General features: G+C 37.6%; 1 protein-coding gene across 4 annotated transcripts in view; it reads right to left on the bottom strand.

The window, feature by feature from the left end:
* Positions 1–2,309: 2,309 nt before the first annotated feature.
* Positions 2,310–26,204, bottom strand: part of GLRA2 (glycine receptor alpha 2) — a 57,765-nt gene continuing 33,870 nt past the window's right edge. For all 4 annotated transcript variants that reach the window (XM_053456947.1, XM_053456944.1, XM_053456946.1 and 1 more), the window contains 2 exons: positions 21,066–21,215; positions 2,310–3,492 (listed from right to left, as the gene is read on the bottom strand). In XM_053456947.1, coding sequence (XP_053312922.1) covers positions 3,214–3,492; positions 21,066–21,215 — 429 coding nt within the window. In that variant the 3' untranslated portion in view covers positions 2,310–3,213. The remainder of the gene's footprint in view (positions 3,493–21,065; positions 21,216–26,204) is intronic.

Genomic DNA, 26,204 nt, shown 5'->3' with positions numbered 1-26,204 from the left:
CTGATTAAATGCCCTGCTCACAGATATAATGATGCCTTCAAGAAATTGATCATTTTTGATTTCTGCACTGCTTTCATTATAATTTGAAATTGAGATTGAGCTTGTTACAGTTTTTTTTTATGATTAAACTATAATGAATGCCTTTTACTGGAGGAAAAAAACAGAAACGTGAAGAAATCTTTAATGAACATCATACCTACAATGCAATGTATTTTATTCCACCGATAACATTATAATACGACTTTACTTCGAAAGTAACAACGGGGTTCAATCGTGGGGCGGACTAGTCTAGAAGCACTGCATAACTTATTGGAGCTATATAAATAATAATAATAATAAGGTCGGTAGGCAGTTTAGTTTATGAGACAAAGTAGGATTCAACATGTAAAGCTCAAAAGTAAAGAAAACAAGATTTCTGGGAGCCCGGAGGAATCCTGAAAATGATAATTCCGTGGGCTATGAAAGATGTTTCACCGGGAGTTTCAGTTTTAAACCTATGATGAATTGCTGACTTCACATTTGCTGACTTATTCGTTGTTGCTTCTATAGGAGGATGTTCTGAGATCAGATCCCAAAAACACTTATTATTTACAACTGAACAGAAATACCAATCCAACTACATTTTACATCATTGCCACTTGTGCTTATGGTCTTGTCCCATATATTGCGTCTAAATGAGTGTCTTTACCACGAGTCAGGCTTGCTTTACATAACTATAGGTGAGGTACAGTATATAAAGCTTCCTTGGACCCCTCACAGATATATTATTGTGCTTATTAGCCTGTTATTTTATACAGACTGCATGTTTCCTTTAGCTCATTAGGCTGATGTGATAAATGACGTATTATATAGGACCAGCTCAGCCCTTTTCGCTGGAGTAACTTGCCAGTGTTGGTCATTCATAATTAATTGAGAAGGGAGGGAGTTGGACCCACAAATCTCCTGCAAACTCTCCTTTCAGTTAATCAACCCCATTGGCTCATTGACCAATATCTGCGTGCCCCCAGCCAATATATTTTAGCCAACAGGTTAAGGTGTTGGAGGGAAACATCACATAAAGTAGAAGGGTTGGACTGGCAATTATGAGATGGCCGTGGCATGTTAAGGCCAGAAGCTACCTGATGATATATGTGGGTGAATATGTTGTTCTGCACACTACATTTTTATGCTGACGTAGCGGGTCAGTGTGTGGCGCTGCCCGGTGTGCCAGGTGGCCAGTCCAGGCCTGCTTACAAATCTGTAAATGTCCTCACAAAAGAGTCTACTTTTAATACGTTTTGAAGTTTGTATAAACATTAAATGATGGCTCATAAATTTAGTTTCAGAGAGAAAACCATCTTTAGATAGAAGACAAACGATGATGCAAGGTGAAATAACAATAGCTCTCTAGCCTATCTACAACACACATCATTCTTGATTTAAAAGCTTGTCAGTGGTCCTGTGAAACCCGCTTCTTCACATTTATGATTCATGCTTTTTACCCATAATAACAAGACAGGTATGATAATTCTCCTCCGCATACAGACTCTAGAACACTATAACATTTGTGAACAGTTTTGTATGCAAAGGTTCAAAACCCACAAAAAAATAAAATCATTCTAAAATAAAGATGATCTGGAAAAAAAAGGTTTTACCACACTAAGCTTTATTGAAATTGAACAGATATTTTTTACCTTAAATATTTTTAACAGCAAGTGTAAAATTGCAATTTCCTCGTTAGGCTATACAGGGCATTTTCTCCTTAAGTAAAAAATACTGGTAAACCTATTTGATTTTTGTTTTTTTTTAATATGAATTAAGGACCTGAACCAGATAGTTAGTCAACAAAAGATTATCATCAGGATATGAAAACCACAGTAACAATTTTTAAAATTCTTCGGTTAATTAGTGTTATCTGAAATGGCAGTCATTTTAAGAAAGATATAAATAGGATTCCTGTAAACAAGTTTTGACACTCTACCAATGGAGCTTCTGTATCGGCGGCAGTTACACTGATGGCAGTGATAAAGCTAGACTGAGATACATCATTTCAAAGTTATTGTGGTACAAACAGAGCCGGGGTCCTCATCAACAACAATATATTCCAAGGCTGACATTTTTTTGGGCTGTGCCATTGGAGACACAAGGACAATGATTATCCATGGTCCCACCGACTCCCAGCCATACCCAATGTTTTATTTCTGCTTTTTCTCCACCATGTTGCTACCTGAGCTTGGGCTTAACGCAGAACATAGATCTGGTTTGGGTTTTGTTTCTATTTTGTTGTTGCACGTAATGTCTATGCCTAGGGATGTTTCAGATTTGAATCCTGACCTGCGTACAGAACTATGACACCATTAGAACAATGGGGGGGGAAATGCAGTTTGGCACCTCAAGTTTCATGTAAAAACAGCATCTGATACATTAGAATAAATCCAGTGCACTGTTAGAAAAGCAAAACATAAGACAAAACAATTTGAATTAAAAAAAAAAGACAATTTGGGCATTGTCATTGCGTTTTAAAAGTGTTGAGTTGCCAAAGAACCACACGGATCACACAAAAATTCAAAAATTACAATATTAAAGTAAAGCAAGATTTGTTTTCAATCCACGCTCACAAAGATATTAAAGTATAAATCTTTTATATATATTTATATGTATTTATATATATAAGTAGAAATAATTTACATAAACACGGAAAATAACCGCTTGTGAAATACTATTTACTAACACTGTGATGGAATGCACGGTAGCAGTAGAATTCTTCCAAGTAAAAAGGCAGTAATTCCCTAAAAAAATTGGTCCTCATCTCAAACCTTTGGCTACCGTCAATACCAAAGTGGCAATGATATTTTCCACTATGCAATGTGATTACATGGAAGATTTTGATTTTTGTATTTATGATTTGTTTTTTGAATTTTTGACTAGCGGCAGTGTAGGTTAGAGTGGCCCTTAACAGCCCGCTTGTTTAACAAAGTTTCCGGGAGTAAAAAGTATTTGAATAAAGTAGGCAAAGTTTATAATCAAGAGAGGCTTCATTTCTTTACTTCAGTGTGTTTTTTTTTTTGTTTGTTTTTTTTTCTTACTCTTGAAATGTCTTTTTTTTTTTTTTTTTTCGTTTTTCACTTCCTTTGGAGGAGACGGATAGAAAATTAGTCAAAATGGCATTTGGATCTTTCATCGTTCATTTACAAGCACACTTTGGCTTTCACTTCCCTTAAAAGAAAATGCAGCTTATTTCTTGTGTACATCCTCATGCCTTATTATTTTGTACGTAATCCAGTAAAATATGTTAAAAATGAGGAAGGCGAGCGGGAAGGCAGCACGAGATATCGTGTCAATCCTTTTTGCACGGTCCACAAATTTCTTTCTGATTGATTCTGCATCTTTTGGCTGAGCTGGAGGAGGGATTGGCGGAGATGGTTTTACCGCAGTGCCGTCCTTGACTTGCAAACAGTGACCCATCCCGTATCCGCTAAAGTTAAATCTACTCTCACGCACAGCGTCTTCTTCCTAGAAAGAAAGATATTATATATATTAGAAACTCTAAAATTAAAATATACATAGAATGGTGTTGTTTAACAAATGTTTCAGGTTTGAAACCTAGACTAGATGGGCTGAATAGCACAAAATGCAACAAAAAAACCCTAACAAAAAACACTAACAGCTAACGGGACAAACACATTCTCTAGCGCAATCCTGCACAGTAACGTGTAATTATTTGACAGTTTCTTTTGGAGTATCTGAATGTGGATATAAAAGAAAAACAGTGCATGTCATACATATAACAACACATTCAACTTATATACATTTTGCCAGTAAGAGAAACGTGATACACTTGGTGCGACTTTTCCTACAGGTGTTTTGTGAGTCATTTTTTGTTTTTGAAAATTAAGCTAAAAAAAAGCCCTGAAACTCCTTTAAAATATATTCTACATTTGCTCAGACGGCAGAACAAAATCCTTCATGGCTGTACACCTCAAATGTATTTGTACATTGTGACGAGGACCCCCTTCAGCATCTCTTATGTAAAGCAAATAAATCCAGTTTAGCGAAATGCTCCTGACAGAGCTCTCAGTTCTTTGTATCCTTTCTATTCCATTGTATCTTTCTAATGAACTCTTATGAATTGTATACAAATGTATAATATGAGGCCTACCAAACAGTGTGAGCATTCCGCAAATACAGTGTGTTGGCTGTACAGTGTATACAAAAAACAATAACTGTCTGCGCTTCTTACCCTAATAAAGTTGGCGACAAATATATAAACATAATATAAATGAGAGGTTTTGGTTATATGAATTGGCCAAAGCATAATCACCGGCCACGTCAAGGCACACTTTCAATAGGGTGAAAACCAAAACCTTATTAATGCGTTACGATCCAGGTTAATTACTTGCGCCTCCCCAACACATTAAGAAGGTTCTGATAGCAGTATAAACTGCTTTGGCCGATTCATATAACCAAAACCTCTCATTTATATTATGTTTATATATTGGTTGCCAACGTTATTAAGGTGAGAAGCGCAGACAGTTTTGTTTTTTTTGATGATTTCTACAAGCTGACCCCATTTAGCTTATAGTTAGTGTGTGTGCTTTTATTGCCCAAATGCATTACTTTACATTTATCAATGTTAAATCCCATCTGCCATAGCATTCTGCCAATTAAATTAAAACATTCCTCAACAAGCACATTATAACCGAATTTAAAAGCCTGCGTAATTTGGTGTCATCTGCGAAATATAAGTTTCACTATCAATACTCACTTTTATGGCATTAAAAATAATAAATAATAATAAAGTACAAATTAACGTAAGAAAATTATTATTAGTTTATTTTAAATGAACGTTCTGTTAGGTAGTAGCATAGTAGTAGTGAAATTATCTTAATTATAAAAAAAAAAGCTGTATCAAATGCAAAGTTTAAATAGACTACATTTACAATAAATAAAATAGAAAGAAGAAAAGTGCTGTATGATGAATGTGTTCTAAATAACCCTAAAACCTATAACCCTGTAGAAAATAAATAGTACAATTAAATAATCAATTTTGGGTGAGCTAAAACAAAATTAAGTGACACCCACACCAAAATCATAGTAAAATACTTATGTGATAAGTAAAAGTCTTCTATCCCAAATCCGAGGAATCGTCCACATTATTCCATGATATTTCAACATACATAAAAGAGAAAAAAGTATCATAACATGTGTATGTAAATGTATTCAGGAAATTCAAGGAATCTCACTCACATGGGGTAGACTATAAAATGTTCATATATATATATATAAAACGCTTCTCAATGGTTAATGGTGCCGCTTGTGGACTACATCTACAGCTCTACCCAGATCTAATTTTCTACTTGCCTAGTTGGAGAAGCCCAGTAAGTTTGTTTGACAATTTCTGTTCTTTCTAAAACCATACCCAAGCACTTTAACACAAATTATTCTTTTAAATAATTTTCCCACTGGTGACGTTCAGCCCACCAGTCTATCAATTTTGGTTGTATAAATTTTTTTTTTCAAACAAAAGGATCGCGTTAAAATGTTCCAGTCCTGTGACGTTTCTCGAGAAGGTGGTAATTTTAAATTATTAAAAGAATAATTCATATTTCAAATATTCATGAATGTATTAATCATTAGATAATTGTAAGGATTAATTTAACAAATTTAGTACAAATAAAAGGATATTATATTCCAGTATATATATAGATATATGTATATATATATATATAGATTTAGATATATATATACTGTGTTCAAAAATATTTTTTTGAAAAAAAATAGTAGGCAAACTATGTAGAATTTTATCCAATAGGGAACACAGCTGCTTTAGAAGAAAATCCCTATTTTACTCAAAAGGAACTTTTATGCAAATAAGAACAAACATATGAGAGCCATGTACAAACACAAGGTAACCTGGTCAGGAATGGTTAAGAAGTCAAAACATTCACACAGCTAAACAGACAGCAAGAGAAGCAGCCTAAGTGGAACCCTGGAGAGAACGATATTCTGAAAGTGTGAATGTGTTTGGATGGATGTGAAGTAAACAGCAGGAAAGGCAGAATGTGATAAACAGAGCCAGGGTATAAAGCATATTCTGTAAATGAAAATCTGTGGAAATAGGAGACCCAAATAAATTCTGCCTCCGGTGTGTAAAACCAGTGGCTACATGAGGGTCCATTTTCTTGTCGGGAGTGTGATGTTTATAAGTGTAACGGATGCTGGATGCTGAACCCCTATTCTATGAAAATGATTGGGACTGTAATTGTTAAATAGGGGTTACGTTGTTCTATTTTGTATATTCAACTTCTGGTTTCCATTTCTATGTGTATTTAGATTGGCTCACCCTCTAGTCTATGTTAGTGTTACTTCCCTAATCCTTTTACCTCTGTTGTGTATTCGCCATTGTTTGATGAGTTATGAGATTAATCTAGTGCCGATGTCTGTTTAATCCCTTGTTGGGTGTTAATTGTGTTAATCTTTTCCTGTTTCCTGTGTTTCCCTCCCATGGTAAAGTGGTTGTATTATTATATACTATGCCCAGTCCCTATAAAGTATGGTGGGCTGTGGGCTGGTGGGCACCTTTATTCTGAGAACCGTAGTGGCCACCCATCTTGTAGCCGTCTTTCGCTATGAGGACAGTGGAATGACCAGGGACATGACACTAACACCCTAAGGTTCCTGTTACAACGGGATTCTAAGGGGGCAAGGGGCAGCTACTGTATGCTCCTAAAAATGAAAGACGGACCTTACATGGAACATGTACACATGTACAACCCCTTGCAGGTTCTCAAATATACAAGTGCAACTCCATACTTAAAACTTCTAATTAGAAACCTAGAAGTTGATGGAAGATAGGAAGCATTCTGTCCATCTAGTCTGTCGGTTTTTCCTGCTGTAAATACTTTCTCAGTCTTTGGTCTCATCTTAGATTTAGGATAGTCACTTGCCTATCCACATGCCCATCCCATGCATGTTTAAATTCCCTTACCGTATTAATCTCTACCAATTCTGCTGGGTGGCTGCAACCGTTATTCATAGAAACAAAGCAACGTCTGGATTATAAACTATATGGAAATGCTTTATACTTAAAAAAATCAGCTCTACAGCCTCTTAAGGAACAGATTCTTTTCATTCAAACTGTAATAATCGGAATGATGGGTGATTCTACACTCAAAATGTTCTCCTCACAAGTATTAGCCATTAACCAAGCCAAAAAACTACATACACGTAATCAGTGCCACTAAATGTATTTTGTAGGACTATTTCCATGGTCATGGTCACCAGGTTTTTTACATGCAAAATATAGATAAGTACTTATTTGAAAAAAGATTTTACAGAGTGTGGAAGCTTTCTGGTTATTTTAATGCATTCATATATGCCAGCTGTCCCGTTTCAGTCTTGAATATTATCATGCTGTCTGTGTCAAAGACTTAGTTATTGCCATCAATGTGCAAAGTTTACTTAGTACGGCAGCATGATGGTTATCAAGTATCTTTTGACCTGGTTTCTTCAGAGGTATGTCAGTCTGTCTATCCACCCATTGACTATGCCTGTGAAAAACATACCTCGAGTCTGCAGACAGGGAGACACACTATCCAGGGCCGGCCCTACCATGGAGCAGAGTGGGGCAATTGCTCCAGGCGGCACTTTTGAAGGGGCGGCACTTTGATAATGGGGGGGGGCGGCAGAGGAAGGGTAGATAATGGGGGGGCGTCATTTTAAACTTCGCCCCAGGCGGCATTATCTCTTGGGCCGGCCCTGACACTATCTGGATTTTCCAGGTGTTTTCCCAAACCGAGCTGCTCCGTTTAATTTAATAGACTTGTGCGCAGCAAGTCTTTTTTTGCCACATTCGTCTTCGGGCAACGATATGTACCCTCCTACACACATTCCCTTCCGCATTACCTCACCAACAAACACCAAAACGTCTTGTAATGGGATGTGGCAACAAATGGAGGAATACTAACAAATTTTCAGCACTCCTGATATTCATTTTCGGCAGTTTCGTCAGAGATCGCCCTCGTTATTGGAGATTTGTACAAATACAGAAAACAGGCAATTTTCCTTAAAATCTACACGAATACGAATGCATACGTCTATTATTTAATGAAATTATACATTTGTTCTAGGAAGAGAGCAGCTGGTCAGTGGCTTCGAAGAAGAAAAATATTATGTGCTTGGGTTATGATTTAAATTCTAAAATAATGAAACTGAAGATTTTTATCTGGCAAACACATAAATTTGCCCATATATAAATATGCAATGTAAATCATTCTAATTGAAATTCCAGCAATATGAAACACAGCAAATATAAAAGCTTCAGGCTGTCATGTCGTGTGTCCAAATTCCTGTGTATTAAACACCTTACGGGGGTAAAAGTTAATTTTAATCTTTTGTCAAGGATACAGTAGATCTGATTTATTAATCTGTATGTAATATAAGTGAAATCTCATTAAATGCACCAGTCCACAGGCAAATGGAAAATAATTTGTTCCAAACAGCTAAAAGCCCCAAATTCCTACTGTAAGATATATTCAAAAATAGTGATTTAAATAATCTTTTTTTTACTAAGTTACACGATTATAAAATTAATGTATCCTTGTAATATTTATATGGATAAAAATGAAAAATTGGATAAAAACTTGGATGAATGAGCAAAACACGTAAAACACTCCAAAATCTTGGGGAAAGCCTTCCCAGAAGAGTGGAAGCTGTTATATCTGCAAAGGAGAGGACCAGCTGCGTATTAATGTCTATGTATTTAGAACGTAAAGCTATAAAAGTCCCTGTTGGTGTAATGGTCAAGTGTCCCATTACTTTTGTCCACATGGGGAGGGGGAGAGATACAAAAAGTGATGTTAGAATGTGACCAATTTGTCTTGATAAACACTGCCATGGGATAGCTGAAATGTTGTCCACCCCTTTCTGTATGTCATAATAAATTATTTGAAAAGCGTTCTGTGCATGCACATAGCACGTAGCTGAGGTGCAGGCAACTGGACAAATGCATTTGGGGATACTACAGAATGCCCTCTTGTATTTGCAAGGGGGCACCACCTAAATTTGAAGAGACCTCTCAGCTATCAGTTGTATTAAAGTGCATATAATGACTGGAGTGTACATTTTAATTATTTATTATTTTATGTTGTCATTGTATGACGTTACCGTGAGTTGTGTGTCAGTGTATGGTGTTTGAGTGTCAGAGGTGAGCCTAGAGTTCGTGGCACCTGTGAGAGAAAGAAGAGGAGCATGAGAAAGAATTTCTATGTATGTAAGTGTATGGTGCTAGAGTGAGTGGGTGTTACAGTGACTTTGTGTGTTAGTATGTATGCGTATTAGTGATAGAGGAGCCTTGAAGAAATACTGCACCCAGGCGCCACTAACCTTGGGTTCACCCCTGCTGTGTTTATAGAGGATCTTAAGAGGGAGTGATGGGTGGAGCAATGGGTAAGAAAATGAGATTGGCATGGGGCGGGCATGGGGGCCCAGGCACTTAGCCTGTACTAGGCCCTCGAGATTTCTGATGGCGGCCCTGCCCTCACACTTCATTTTCTTGGGGTTGAGCAAGATCTCTAACATCCACCAGCTCCGTGATGTCTTCATGGAGGAGTGGAAGAGGACTCCAGTGGCAACCTGTGAAGCTCTGGTGAACTCCATGCCCAAAACGGTTAAGGCAAAGCTGGGAAAAAATGGTGGCCACACAAAATATTGACAATTTGGACATTTCCACATAGGGGTGTACTCACTTTTGTTGCCAAGGTGTTAGACATGGCTGTGTGTTGAGTTATTTTGAGGGGACAGCATTTTGAGGTTATACAGGCTGTACACTCACTACTTTACATTGTAGCAGATGTGAGGGGTGTACTCACTTTTGTGAGATACTGTATGCCTTCAAAACTGTTAAATAATATACATAAGAAATACATACCGTATTTATCGGCGTATAACACGCACTGGTGTATAACACGCACCCCCATTTTTGAACAAAAAAACTGAACAAAAAAAACTTCATCAGAATCACTGCTATCTGGGAAACCACACACACACACACACACACACACAGTAAGACACACACACAGTAAGACACACTCACACTCAGACACACACACCCTAACCCCCCTTCTCAGGATCTCCCCTCTCTCTCCCTAACCCCACCCCGGTCACTTACCTTCAACTCCTGTGTTGGAAGCGTGAGGCGTTTGTCTCGGGTGCCAGCGCTTCACTGCTGAGCGCCGGCACCCGAGACAAACGCCTCACGCTTCCAACACAGGAGTTGAAGCGCTGAGGCAGGCGGCGGCTGAGGCAGGCGGCGGCGGCTGCTGCTGCTGAGGCTGAGGCTGAGGCAGGCGGCGGCGGCGGCTGCTGCTGCTGAGGCTGAGGCAGGCGGCGGCGGCTGAGGCTGAGGCAGGTGGCTGAGGCAGGCGGCGGCGGCCGCCAGCAGAGGAGTCCTGGATTTCTGTCAGTCAGGGGGGCCCGAGAGTTGCCGAGCGGTCGTCTTCAGCAACCGCTCGGCACCCCTTGGGCCCCCCCTGACTGGCAGAACTCCAGGGCCCGGTCGCAGTTGCGACCCCGGTAGTTCCGCCACTGGCTCTAGGATTTATCGGCGTATAACACGCAGGTAGGGTTTCAGCTTCATATTTTAGTTAAAAAAGTGCGTGTTATACGCCGATAAATACGGTAATCAGAAACAAGCATAAATAGTAATGCTGAGACTGAGAAATGTAGCCTAATATACCCATAGGAAGTTTGCACCATTGTGTACCCTAACAATACATCCTATCCAGTTCAGTCCAGGCATACTTATTGAGTCTCCCAACCTCAAGCTTTTAGACATAAATAAAAACTACTCAGGCCCTTATTTGCAAAATTAACATTTACTTGTCACAAGGCTTGGTTATGACCAGTCAATACAAAAGTGTAAGGTTGGACTGGAAATAAAAACCAGTCCTAGAACTAATTGAACACCTGAACAGCCAAGTATCATAAAGCTTTTATGGTGGGATGCATAATGGTGAAGCCCTATCCCCATACTTGCTTTATATTAATCAGTAACCCATTCCAAGGTCTGTAAAATCTCACTAATATGCACTTATGTATTAAGCAAGAGAGTCTCGAAAATCTCTAAACAAATAAGTTGGTAAATAGACAGAGATAGGTAGACAGACAGATACGAGCTAAATGTAACATACCCTTGGAGTTCTAGGTCTATTATCTAAAGGGTTTAGTGGTGGTTGTGGATTATGTGAGTATTTAGACCACAGTATACCTGTGCTCTTTATGTTGTTATGTCTGCTCTTTGTTCTCCTTCTGGAATAATCTGTAGGTGTCGGTACCCCTTCCTCTAAGATGTTACTAATAAAGTATGCAGAGGTACTGGTGATTATAACACTCAAGGCAAAATGACATGATTATATACCTGATAAAATGACTCTTTTTTTCCTAACACCAATGCTCTCTTACTGATGTCCCACTTTTATATTTTGAAGTAACATTATAGGGACCATGTCCATTATTTGCAAAGTTGTCCAGTACTCCAGTTTGTAGCCACTAAACTTAGAATTATGTTTGATTCTGCTGTAGGCACAAAGGTGTAACTGGAGGTGACAAATATAATTGAAAATTATCCCTGGCTGTCATATAACGTATCTAAGAGGAGCCTACTGAAGACTGTGGCTGGTACCCCCACTGATTTTATATTTTCACTCTTGATTAAAGTAACCGCACCTTTGTAATTGTTGTCTTGGCTTCTTATGTTCTCTACTAGAGATTATATAATACCCACAGAGTTTAGAAAACAGCGTGAACAGTATCTGAGAACACAGTGTTGGCAACTTTCTATTACAGAATATCCATATTTTACTTCAGACATAATATACATTATAAGGTGAGAAAATAAAAATGTTTTATAGGAAAACATGAGTATCCACATGCAGGATCAAAAGGGGGCGATTAGAAATTTACAACATTTAGCTAATTTGCTGCAGAATAATTTGGAAGGGTGGGCTATCAAATTGGGAAATTAAATGAAAAGACGAATGTTTGAAGGTACAGTCCAATGCTCCATACATTCCCACCAGTAAAAAGTGCATATTAAAGTACTCTGTAAGTAGTTGAATATCCATTCTTTTCCACATTACCCAAAAATTAAAAAAAACCTAGCGAAAATGTTGCGCTCCTTTGCCATCCATGTCTGGAACTACTTTTGGCTGTTTGAAGCAGCCAGTCATAAGAAAGTTCTCCCATCGAAATCAGTTGAAATCACATGGGCACAGGAGATTCTCGTTAGAGCACGTGAGCCACTACCGGGCAAGAGCTGCGTTTGGCAGAATGTATGTAGATGGTGGGGAAAGAGGGCAGATGCATAAACCCTACACAAATTTGCATACAAATAAAGAATATTTACAAATCAGTGAAAAGAGTGCTTTCCATAAAATAATTTATTGTTATAACTTATCTTCCATAAGATCTGTGTTATAATTCCAGAGAAACTCCAAGCATATAAAAAATATAAAAACAACAATAAAAATGTATGACTGTAGGGTCAGGGTGAGCCTAGGGCCACTGACGCCTAGGTGCAAATGTTTTTGGTGCCACCAGGGGGATGTTCCTATATTGCTAACTCCTTCCATTATCAAACATAACCCTTCTAACCACACCCATTTTCTATGGCAACCACTCCACCTCTTTTGGCCCACCAACTTCACCATGTAACACATCACAACACAGTGCCAGTTTTGTCCCTAAGACACTACGGTCTTTGCCCCCAAACTCATTGTCAGTGCCATTTTAGACATTTCACATCCGGCACTCGAAATATAAAGAAGCCACTGGGCGAGAGGGGCAAAGCAGTAGTTAGCACCTTTTGCACCTGAGGCAAGAACAAAAAATTGTGCCCCTCACTATATCCTTACAGAGGTTATTTAGAAGGAAATACATACATAAATAATACGGAAATTCATGATATGAGAACTGCATAGAGTTAAAAAATAATAAAACAAATTTCCCCAAACCCAGTGATTTTTTCACATTTTAACACTGAGGGTGGTACATCATTTTAACACTGAGCCTGATACTGGTATACCACAACCATAGTGATCCAGACACTGAGAGTGGTACAGTGTATCTCTTATAATTATAGCAAGACAGACACAGACAGTGGTATCGCATATCTCCCATCACTATGTACTGTGCCAGGCATTGATGGTGATACAGCATAAGTCCCTATATCACATCAGTATATTAGTATCACTTTTTAATCATATGTGTACGGCCATTAGTGGAAGCTTTCCTAGTTTTTACACCAAGTGGTTGTAGGTAAAACATGTGTCCACTAATTATACTTTATGAAGGACCAGTTTAAATATATAAAAGGACCAGCTAGAAGAAACTATAACATTTTTTGCCCATCAGAATGTACAATTAAGACTATGAACATTGATTCATCACAGATCACAAAATTTAAATTTTTATGGTGTTAACAAAGTTAGAATAAAAAAAAAACAAACAGAAAACTACCAAAGTCAAAAATGCACATTAGTAGGACCTGCTTAGCACCCTAGTTACATCTAGTCACATGGGACTTGCCCCAGCACCCAGATTGCATCCACAGGACTTTCCCCAGCACCCAGATCACACTCATAGGATTTACCGCAGGACCCAGATCGCATCCACAGGACTTGCTCTGCACCCAAGTCACATCGTAACCACTTGCCCAGCACCCGTATTGCATCCACAGGACTTGCTCAGCACTCAAGTTACATCCGAACCACTTGCCCAACATCCAAGTTACAGCCAAATCACTTGCCCAACATCCAAGTTACAGCCAAATCACTTGCCCAGCATCCAGGTTGCATACACAGGACATGCCAGAACCCAGATTGCACACATAGGATTTGCCCAATACACAGATTGCACTCAAATGATTTGTCCCAGCACCCAGGTTGCACTCACAGAGCTTGCCCCAGCACCCAGATTGCACACAAGGGAAATGTTTCTTTTTATTTATCTAAATCATACAGAGTCACACATTTGTATTGTATATGTTTTTTTTCTTTTGTATGCTTGGAAATTTTTTTTCTGGAATTACATCACAGATCTTAAGGAAGATAAGTTATAACAACAAATTCTTTTACACAACATCTTTTCACTGATTTTTAAAGAAGAAGCGCACAAGTGTTTTGCTGCATAGTTTACTGATAAAATAAGCGCCTACTTAACCGCTCTATTTTTTAAAGAATATATAAAGTTGACACTATAAACTGTAGTATCCCTTTAAGAAACCATAAAAGAAAGAGTTGAATGAATGTAGAAATTAAAATATGTGAAAGGAAACCATTTACAATTCTTAAGGATAATTTTGGCTTTGTCCCTCTGGGACCAAAATAAATGCCTGCAAACACCCATATGGTAAATCCTATCTAAACCAACAAAAATTATTTTACTGAATGTTAGTAATTAGGCTTGCAGGATTACATATGCTCACGTATGGTAAACAAGGCATAAACCCCATAAAGATAATAAAAAATTCAAGGATTTCTTTTAATATTATTTGGTCTATTAACTAAAGGCTAATGGGGTCTGTCAAGATAAGGGTTTACCTGACTGAAAAGTCTCAACTGAGCTTTCAAGCTTCAACTTGCATATTCACTAAAATGTCAGTTGTTTGCAAGTACATGCCAGTGCATGTTTTAGGCGAGGGAATGAAAACTCAAATGTCTTAGCCTGATACTGAAAACTTTATTAATTAAATAAACAGAATTTGGGGATGCCAGGGGGGATGAGGGATGGGGTTAAGAATAAATAAACCCCCCCACTCCCTGTTAACTACAAGGAGGGGCTGAAAAAAGGTGAAAAACGCTCATCCTATACCTCTCCTCATCTGCAGGTAGTGGAGATAAGGTCCATCTAAGAATTCACTTTCCCCAATAATAATACTATTGATCTATATCAATAAGATATTTCATCGCAGTTTTTACCTCCTGCACTTGTTAGCTCCTGTTTCAAGTGTACATAAAGTAAATCTGCGACTATGCCAGTTGTAAAGTGCCGAAAAAAACCCAGAACTATGAAACTAAAATGGTCCAAAACCAATTTATAAATGGAAAGGTCTAAAAATATAAATTTTTTGATTTAGCATTGTCTGTAAAAATATTCCAAGATAAATATTTATTTACTAACAATGACAGTGATAATATGTTCAGCGGGTTATGTATAAAAGTATCCAATAATATTGCTCTTGCATCTTTACTTGTTAAGACTTTGCATTAGTCTAACTTACATGCATTCAGTGATTTTGTTATTCTAATTTCTCTTCCCTTCTCTCTGATAGAGTAATAATTATATAAATGTGTACTGTTTTGTAAACAGAACAGAACAGCCCAATGAGCACTCCCGTAAAAGACCAGTTACATTTAAATGAATACAACTAAAAAACATTTAACAGAAATTATAAAGGATTTATAAAGGGATGCTAGTAAAAAAAAACTCTCATATACTGCGCATCCAAGGGTGAATGAAAATGCTGAATTCTTGTAATAAAATGTTTTATTTCTCCCCTATACTGTTCATTTTTATAATCCTGGTTATTTTTACCCTTGTGCTTGGATTGTAGATTTGATTCAAAGTTCCGTATGCTGAGGAATCTGTACTCCGCAATCCATTCATTCGCTGCACCGACTCCACGCTTTCATTCCCAACAAGCACAATCTGTCCCCAGATTGTCACAACAGATAAAGGCAGCAAAAATGGAAGAACAGCAAAACGATTAAACAAAAATGACAATGTTAGACACAACATGAAAAACAATAAGAAAGCACTGTAAATAATAGAAATGGGGAGGTTTGTGTGAAAGGGGAGCACAAATAATAGAATCATGCTTCATTCAAAATCAATGACTAAAAAGAAATATTCGTGACTTTTTATATTATTATGTAAAGCATTATATATAAACCTAATATCATATGCTTGTTTGCTATCCAGGAGATGATGGGCTTAATCAAAATAAAGGAATATAGAATCGCGCAAATGATTAAAACAAGTTACTGTACCTATTAAAGGTTAAAACATAAATGTTGTAGCATTTGTGAAGTAGATTATATTTGTTTCTATACTCTAAATGGAATATATACACATACTAGTGTATGTGACGTCATTCAAATGACATGGACAAAAATCTCTCTCGCTCCCTCTCCCCCTTTTCTCTCCTTTCTCTCTCTTTCCCTTGTTTGGCTGTTTTTTCTGTGTTCCTTCCCTCTCTCCCCTCTCCCTTCCCGCTCCCCCTCTTCTATCTCGTTCTCCCCTCCTTCTGTATCCCTTTTCTTCTCTCGCTCTCCCCTCTTTCTCTCTCTCCTCATCCTTCTCTCTCCCTCCTCTCCTTCTCTGTCCCTCTTCCTCCCAAAACCTTCTGCCTCTGTTCCTTGTCACTTAATCCCCTCCTCGTTTTTCTCTCCCTCCCTTCTCTCCTCTCCCCGGTACATCACATTAGATTACTTTACATCATGTCTACTTTTCTTTTGCTAAAACTGAGCGCCTCTGCACTGGTTTCCTTCATGTTGTTGTTCCACTCTGATGCTTTCTTTTTCTTTTAGAGAAAAGTTGTGGCTACATTTGACTGCAAGTATGTACACTATGATTTTTTTTTAATTATAGACAGTTAGGTCTCAAATTTTTGAATAAATGTGTTGTTTCCTGTTAACATACAGGGCATGGGCATTAATCAAGTCTGGTGAGTCAATTTAAGCCTTAACTTGACTGACCTCTCAACTTGATGTTGAATACGCTGAATAGTATCTACTAAAAATATTTAAACTTGTACATATCATTAACTTTAACATGCCCAGGAAATCACTTTTTAGTCCCATTCTATAATAATTATGGTTTATTGAGACAGTAAAGGAATTACTGTATATTTGGGTTGATTCTGACTTGTCATTGACAATGTAAAATCTGTATTTTGTGCCAAGTGTTCTTCTACATCATGATGCATTAGATGAGAAATATTTCATCACTGAAAGGGGACCAGAATTCACAGCATCTGAATGTTACAAACATCTGAGTGGTTGAAGACCTTTAAAGCAGAGGTTTGTTCATGACATTTTCAAGACAGGCTTGTATGTGTAAAGCATCAGGATGACTAAGAACACAATACTTGATGCTTCATGGCACAGTATGGGGAAGACCAAGCATATGTGACAGATATTTGCCTAGTTTAAATGATTCAGCCACACATAGAAAGTAAAAAGTAATTTACTGCAATGTATTTATTGAAATGCCTAATATAAGAGTAAAGACTACCTGCAATTATGGAACAGATATTTCTTCTTTATATTCCTTGAATTTGTATAGTACTCATCCTCTGTGGGTGATTAAACAATGATATATATATATAACTAGAATAAACATACTGGTGTTTATGTTACCTTTGGAAGCATAATCCATTAAAAGTACTCCTTGAATCCTTGAATAAAGTTAATGTTATGCAATGGTTTGACTTTTTATGCAAAATATGGTTTAAGGGTGCCTTCATTTTTTTCTCAGCAATGTCTACAGAAAACTGCACTCCTTCTAAAAGGGATAGTTTACTGTTCCTGACAGTCCCACTAAAAATGAATGCATATTAAATGACTCTGCAAATGCGCTGAAAAATAACTTTTGTCTTATATTCAAAGTCATCTTCTAATCAGACTGCACTGCAGGGGACCTGGATGCTCCTCTCTGGCAGCCGATGGGCATCTGTGCGATACGCGCAGACAACCTCCGCTGCTGCCGGCACTTCCTCTGGGGCTTCTATGACAGAGCGCCGGCATCACATGACCTTCCGGTGCTCATTCATAGAGGCCCCGGCGGAAGTGCCGGCAACAGCAATGGAGGTTGTCTGTGCGCATCGCTCTGACCTCCACCGGCCCCACTAGACACCAAGGAATCTGAAGCACGGGGGGACAAGTCTAGGGAAGCACTGGTAAGTCGGGTGTAAGAGTGACATATGGGGGAGGTATAAGGGCTTTCTGGAGGCAGAGTGGCATATAGGGGGTTAAAGGGAATATCAGGGAGGCAGAGTGGAATATTTAGGGTTAAAAGTAATATCAGGGAGGCAGAGGGGCATATAGGGGTTTTAAGGCATATCTGGGAGGCAGAGTGGCATATAGGGGGTATAAGGCATATCTGGGGGGCAGAGTGGCATATAGGGGGTATAAGGCTTATCTGGCGGCAAAGTGGCATATCAGGGAGGCAGAGTGGCATATAGGGGGTATAAGGCATTTCTGGGGGTACAGTGGCGTATAAGGGGCTATAAGGCATATCTGGGGGGCAGATATGCACAACTGGGGGCAGGTTGGCAAATAAAAGGAAATAAAAACAAAAAAATGAAATTTTCTCAATCATAGTTTTTATTAAATATGAAAAAATAGTTTACATGTGAATTAATATTTACTTGTAAAAAATGTTCCTAATAGGGTCGTCTTATATTTAGGCTTTTTCTTTTTTTCCTAAATTAATATTCAAATTTTGGGGTGTTGTCTTACAATCAGGGTCATCTTCTAATAGAGCCAATAAGGTACTTTAATATACCGTACATTCTTCAAAAACTACCTACTCAAGCTAGAAACTGCAGCCTTCCTCCTTGGTTTTGCCCTCCTCCTTGGTTTTGAAGAAGGCAATCAGAGGAAGGAAAGTGTCCCCACTGCCATCAATGGGAGTGATTTCAGCACATGCACATGGGGGTCTGCAGCGTTCTCCAAGCACGGAGTGCTAAGTATATCACGTGCGCGAAAAATAGCTGGGGGTGGAGAAAGGGGCCAAATCCCCCGATGCATTTGCAAGGGGTACGCCACTGAAATATAATGGGACCCTTCATTTATCATACACATTAAATTGCATATAATGCAGACACTTTGGATCTTCTTGACCAATATATATATATATATATATATATATATATATATATATACGTTCCTCTATATTTAAAATATACTAACAATTTATTAAAGTTTGAAAATATTGTACGAAATACATCTCATTAATATGGAATATACCAGTTCATCAATTGTTTTCATGTTGGCTTCTTACCTTTAATATGTCAATTATTAATAATTATCTGTTTTATTAGAAATATACTTAACTTAAACAAACCTCAATTCAATTCATTAGCAAACAATATGGGTTTTCTTTTAGTGCTGTTTTATGAATATCTACTTATTATGTGTCAAGCTTCTTTTTTTCTTTTAAATTAGGTACAGTACCAGACCACATTCATTTGTTTAATAACTGCCTACTTCAGCTCCACATCCCTCTTTTCCTGATTACAATCATTTGTGTAACCTTTGGCCGCCGTGGGTACATATGTTACAATTAGCATAATGTAGGATTATGAGAGAGAAAGTTAACAATACTTCTAAAACATATAATTTTTCATGAAGTAAATAGAGCAGAATATGGGAACTGATATGTTTGGCGTACAAAATTACAGTGTTGTTTTATATTATATAGAGTAAATTAGAATACAATAGCTAAAGGGAAAATATACGTCGTGCCAAAATTTATTTAGACGTCAAACACTATCCATTGAGATGTGAAGAGAAGAGAAGAACAGTGCAGGAAAATAGCCTTTTTTCTAAATGGAACTTTAAAAGAGAAAATCCTCTTGTGATTTTACTCATAAAGCATTTTGACAAGAAGAGCAAAAGCGTCAGATATTAACTAATCAATCTGTGAGACTCCTAAGAGGGTTGATCTGACATTTTGGATGGTCAAATGAACCAAAATGCATTTACTCACCAGGGAAAAAAGACATTTATATATTTTTTAATGTTACCTATTTCCCTGAATTTCTCCTGGATAGAATATGTTATAAATGGCCTTATTCTCAAAGCAAATTTCTTTCACTACCCCTACCATAAAACAATTTGAACCCGTATGTATAATTTATCATCACAAGTGGTTCTACCATATAAGCAGGTTAAGCAACTGCTTAGAACTCAACGGTCTACAAAAGTCCAAACTTAGGCAACAGTGATGTATTTTTATGTAATACAAATTAGTGATTAGGAATATTGCATTCCTCACTTTATACACTAGTATATATTTTTTGTGTTTAGGGCCCAAAAAAATCTATGACCAGACCTTGTAGCATGCCATTTTCTAAGATCAATACCAGAAATAGTTGACTTCCTATCAAAATGGAGAACATATAGAATTGAATCCTGATGCTATTACATCATCAGAATGGAAGGAAACGTGTCGCATTCTAGACCAGATGAATAATGGAGTAGATGAATAAGCCAACAGATCTAGGATATTGGCTGAGGCTACATACATACAGACACGCAGAAACATAGAACTTTACGGCTGATAAGAACCATTCGGCCCATCTAGTCTGCCCATTTTATCAATGTTTAAATTCCTCCACTGTATTAGCCCCTACCACGTCTGCTAGATGCTGTTCCACTTATCTACCACCCTCTCAGTAAACTTAAGGTTTCTTACGTTACATCTAAGCCTCTGACAATTTAGTTTTAGACTATGACCTCTTGTTCTAACATTTTTCCCCCTTTGAAATAAAATTCCCTCTTTACTTTGTTAAATCCTTTTATGTATGTAACTGTTTCTATCACATCTCCCCTCTCTCTTCTTTCCTCCAAGGCATACACCTTTAGATGTTTTAGTCTTTCCTGATCCATTTTTATCCTGCAAACCATGCACCATTTCAGTAGCCCTCCTTTCAACTCGCTCAATACAAATTACTCCCCCACTAAGAAAAAAAAGTACTGTTCGGGAATTCTAGCAGATAACTTTTAACCCCTTAATGACAAAGCCCATACATGTATGGGATCAAAATGTATTGGGTTTTGGGACTGCCCATTGTCCTTAAGGGGTTAAACAGAAAGCCTCCGAGGTAAATCGGTTCTCAATTCTAACGTTTAATACATTTGGTAAATATGTATATATACGGTCATTAGTGTTAGCATTGGTCGAATAAAAGCGCTAAGAGCAATGATTGGGTTATAGATTTTACCGACTTATAATAAATCTGCATATAAAATCTTTATATATTGGGTAAAGAGGCAAAAGGTAACATTACTTCCAGGCCCTACCTTGCTTTGTCTTTTCTGTCTTCTACGGAGTCTTAAGAATTCTTTGTGTTGTCTTGATACAAAATTGACAGCCGCGTATTCCAGGAGAGCCGCAAACACAAACAAAAGGCATACAGCCATCCAGATGTCAATGGCTTTCACATACGAAACCTGAAAGGAAAGACGAGAAATTACTTGAGGTAATTAATCTCCCACTGATTGCTTCTTGTAACGCTGTTACCATGCTTGGCACAAACACTTTTTTACAGTATGTCTAAAAATATAATCAAAATCATTTATTTTGTTTTGGGGGGGGGGTTGCTTCCAGAAAGATGGGGATATAAATTCTGTTCTTATTTATACATCAAAATATTTTGTGTTGTCCCCAGATTTTCCTACAACCACAATTATGAGGTCCCTAAAGACAAAGAATAATGTTCAGGATTTGGATCTAATGTTACTGAACCTATCAACGCGTCTACTCAAACTCTGAACTTTTCTAAGTGTTCCCGCCGTTTTTATTTATTAGCCAATGTATTTTGAACTGGGTCCAAGAGTATATTTCTCACACTGTTGCAAATTGCTTTTGCTGCCTAAACTCTGCCACGTGGCAAAAGCGTGGTTTAGAGTTTAGAGTTCTGGCACGTGACCCTAATAAAACACAACATCACGTAGAAGGGAGGGGCAAATACGTATGGGGGGGGTATACAGAACCCCTCCATGTTTTTGCAAAGGGAACCACAGGGACATTTAAGGAGACCAGCTGTCATTAAAGTGTTAATTTGTATGCCTAACTAGGGAGATATACCATTTTGGACATATCCAATACACATTTCTGTACTAACCTAATCTATGTAATATGTTACACAAAAAATGCTGTCATACTAATTTCCCTCACTGCGCATCCGTGTATTCATTTATTCTGTGTTTTCGTTTCATCGGCCAAGCTGAGCAGTGATCCAATTTTCTGGATTTAGACTCAGCCTTTTAATTTCTTACTAATTAAATGTAGTTTGACATTTTCATATCCCAGGGAATTTTATATTTATGGTGTTTAAACAGAGGTATGACTATGGGTAGAGGAACCTTTTTCATGTAGATTTCCTGGGAAAAATAAATCTCCTTACTAAAAAAAGGAATTGTCATAGCTATAAAGCAAACATGGGTGACACCTCTTAAAATGGGTAACATATTCAGAATTCGGTGTTTGATGCCTTTAACACCCGCTCTTAGATATACAACAGAAAGTAGGAGCCACTCATTTTAAATCACAAGGATTGCATTTTTTCAATCTTTGGGTGGTGATCCTGACATTTATCCGCCTTGCAAACAACACACAAAATACAACACTGGAAATGTAATGTAATCCCAACAGAATTGTTTGTAGAATTAGAAAATATAATGTAGGTCACTTCCAGATTAGATAAGAAGGTGCATTTGGAATAAAAATAGAAAATTGGATATTCTGCGCAGTTGTACTACCTAAACTGTTTTCATTCATTAGAACATGACCAAGCGCACAATGTTTAATGGTCCTATTAATACATTTCTAGGCACCATATAGATAAGTGATTTATATTTTTGAAACAATCACGGAAAAAAAAACTTTCTGTAGTTTAAGGACGTGTGTTATTGATGTAGCCTGAGTTACTTTTTCCAAAAAAAAAATCTCCCTACCTAATAAGTAGATGAACTTAATATTACACACCACAATGTATTCCACCTTGAGCTTAAACTTAGGTTAACACTAAACAGCGAGAAATGTATTATATTGGGACGACGGGTAAAATATGCAGGATCTAAGCAGGAAGGTATAGAAAACCCAGAGTACTACCACTACAAGTGGACCTTTGCATTAACCCTGTCCAGGGCGAAGCCAGCGGCAATAGATAAGAGGATAATGAGGCGTGAAAGGGCAGGGTTATAGGTGATAATGTAGAGAAATAAGGTACGACAGAGAGGTAATGCAGCTGGCAATCTGCCGTGGAGATGCTGATGGATGTAGATGGTGACAAGGCTGGTAAGATGGGCATGGAGTAGTAAAGTGTGGATATGCTGAAGCTGAGGGAAGGCAGGTATGGAAAAGAGGGTTTGGGACTGAAGGGCTGTTAGGGGTGTTAAGGAGAGAGAGAGGCTACTGTATGGTGGGTGAGAGCTGCCAGATAGTGTTGTGTGCGAAGGAGAGGTGCTGATAATGTGTGATGAGGGTGAAATGAAGGTCTGCTGGGTATTGTTGAGGGGAGGGGATAAAATAGACCGATAAGAGAGAGAACAAAGAAAGATAAAAAGAAATATAGAAAATATACATATCATTTTAAGGACAGTGAAATACACTAGTAAGTCATTAATTCCTTTATGAATCACGGTGGCATTCCTATGATTAGGCTCTAGTTTCATGTAATTAGGAGATCTTCAGTTCCGCCAAATGATATGAATATACCCACATGCTTAAATTTCACTAGTACAGATAATCAATTTTGTGAGTGACTGGAAACAAATGATGTGCTTTTGTTGTATTTGTTGTGCAATCATTTGTGTGTATGCGTGTGTACCTGTATCTATAAGAGAATACATCATTAATACTTAAAGTATATTAAAAGCAATATCCTTAAAACAAAGTTTCACAAAAAACAAAATGAATAGTTTATAAAAGCTTAGCGTCAGTATCTGTGAAGGGCACAGTTATATGCATATCTCAATATCATTCTGTCATGTCCTGGTTAACACCAGTTGAGAATGTTTAAAGCCTTGAACGTATCAAGCGTGAAGTTCTAGAAGGAAATCAGCTACCTACTGTTTGAAATGAGATTTAAAATTGAAAATCACAGCCTTTATCTGCTCTGGGTCATATCTGATAATAAAAGAAAAACGGAAACGTTATACAACACTGATCAGCTGAGCAAAATTAAATAAAATTGATTTTATTCCCCTCTGTTGGCTCATATCTTTTAATGTCTTGCCAAAAGGCAACCGAGTAAAATGAAATACAGAAATATACTGTATATTTATATATACAAACAATTGTGTATAGATGATCTGTCCAATAATTCTAATTTATCATTTAATCTGTTATTGGACCTATACAAACATGCAGTTATCTTTATAAGACATTCTCTCGCTCTGTCTGTCTGTCCATCTCTCTCTTATAAATAGAGAAATCTATTCTTTGAATAAACTATTTAACCTTGAATTTGTGTTTAATATAAACTTGTAGGTGGAGATTAGTATAGGGATTCAATTTATAGATTTTTAGTAGGACTGTGTCTATTAACCCCTTAATGACAAAGCCCATACATGTACAGGCTCAAAATGCATTGTTTTCAATGGGTTTAGGGACCGCCCATTGTCCTTAAGGGGTTAATAAATACAGTTCAAGAAACAAGGGAAACACATGATTTATAAAGAAATGAAGATGATAGAGGACTGAAGTCGATATTTCTATATTTAAAACATAATATGTATAGAATTCCTCTTCTGAGGACTGAAGCAAATAAAAAACAAATATTTGCCAGGAGGTGGCACGGGGGGAATAAAATGTATTTTTCTCTAGAGTTTCCTTTCCACCATGACTGAATGACCCCCCCCCCGAGATTAAGTACGTTTTCAAAAAAGTCATTCATTTAGGAAAAAAAAAGATTGTTTAACACTGCTGTTGGGAGAATTGGTATAATAATCATAACTGTAAATATTAGAGATTCACGAGCCTCCTGATGCACCTGAACCCTACATGGCTAATGTATTTTATATATTTCAAGAATAATTGAGATTATATAGAAGAAACACTAAATTAACATATGCAATGAAAATGATATGAAGTAATACATTAACTACACATTAGACAAACCCATCAGAGATCATGAAAGCTTTTATTTGTAATTCCATAAATAAATGGCTTAAAATGAAACTAACATTTTCTTTTATTATTTTCCGGATTCCGAGAACTGAAGCAAGACTACTGCCACTTGTGATTGTATGCCTGTGGTCAAGACACACAGTTTCCAATCTCTGTGATCCTAATGTGTTTGTACAGCGTTAGTAAACTTGGATCAAGACAAAGCCGTAATCTTTTACAAATAGCATTACAGGCCAAGTTAGACAGGTAATCTTTTATAAATAGCGTATTAGAATGAGTCAGAAAGGTAATCTTTCTCAAACTGGGTGCTGAGACACACAATTGGGTGGGGGTTGATGGTTACAACCAACAAGAATGGAGTACATTAGTCTCAATTACAGCTATTTGCAATCAACATGCAGATTAATCACAAGGACTAGCTACTCCAACCTTAGAAATGTCGGCATCATGAAAACCAAACTGCACCTTGAAATCAATTGATAACATTTAAGAACCATAAATGTGCTGTTCCACCAAAACAAGACATTAATTGAGCTCTCTATATGTTTTATAGCTCTGAATAAAAATATTAGCTATATATCTGCTGAAAGCAGCAAAGCCAATTATTCATAGATTTAAAGCTGGAACCGTCTCCCCTCGACTCACAACATACGCAATCCAATGCCTCCATGCTGCGTGACCACTCGGTGCTTCAACTGACACGCTTTGGAAATCAAACAACAGGAATTGGGTCCGCAACTCTAGAAGAAATAACTTTCTTAACAAGGTAATGCATTTCAATACGTCAATTTATATACTTCATTCAGCTGGCCTCAGCCTTACCAAGGCATTCGCCAACTGGATTCCTCACTACTTCACTAAATTGACATATTGAAATGCATGACCTTGTTTGAAAGTTACTTTTGTTTTTTAGAGAGCCTAAGGTTTGTACTCTTCGTGATAAGTGATAAAGGTGATCAGTGATCCAAGCTGTGTGAGGCACAGTGGAGCCGAGTTCCTGATCTTTGTCTTCTGGGGTTGCATTCCCCGTATAGATATGCAGCTGCTTACTTCCCTCCTTGGCAGAGGGTGTCTAGTTTTAAAAAGTGTATGATTTGATAGGGTAAATTGAATTGGCCGGGTTCAACAATGTCCCAAATAACACAGGGGGCAGGATGACCACGTGTCTAAGTTCCAATTTGAAAAGTGCACATATCTCAAATATGGCCTTTTAGCCCCCAAACAACCCAACAAACCCATGCATGGGGGTATGACTGTACTCAGGAGATACTGCTGAACACAAGGCTGGTGGTAAAATGTGCACTCAG

The sequence above is a fragment of the Spea bombifrons genome, chromosome 2 (genome assembly GCF_027358695.1).
Source record: "Spea bombifrons isolate aSpeBom1 chromosome 2, aSpeBom1.2.pri, whole genome shotgun sequence".
In the NCBI taxonomy this organism is placed as follows: domain Eukaryota; kingdom Metazoa; phylum Chordata; class Amphibia; order Anura; family Pelobatidae; genus Spea; species Spea bombifrons.
The sequence above is the reverse complement of the archived record's forward strand: the minus strand, read 5'-3'. Positions and strand labels throughout refer to the sequence as shown.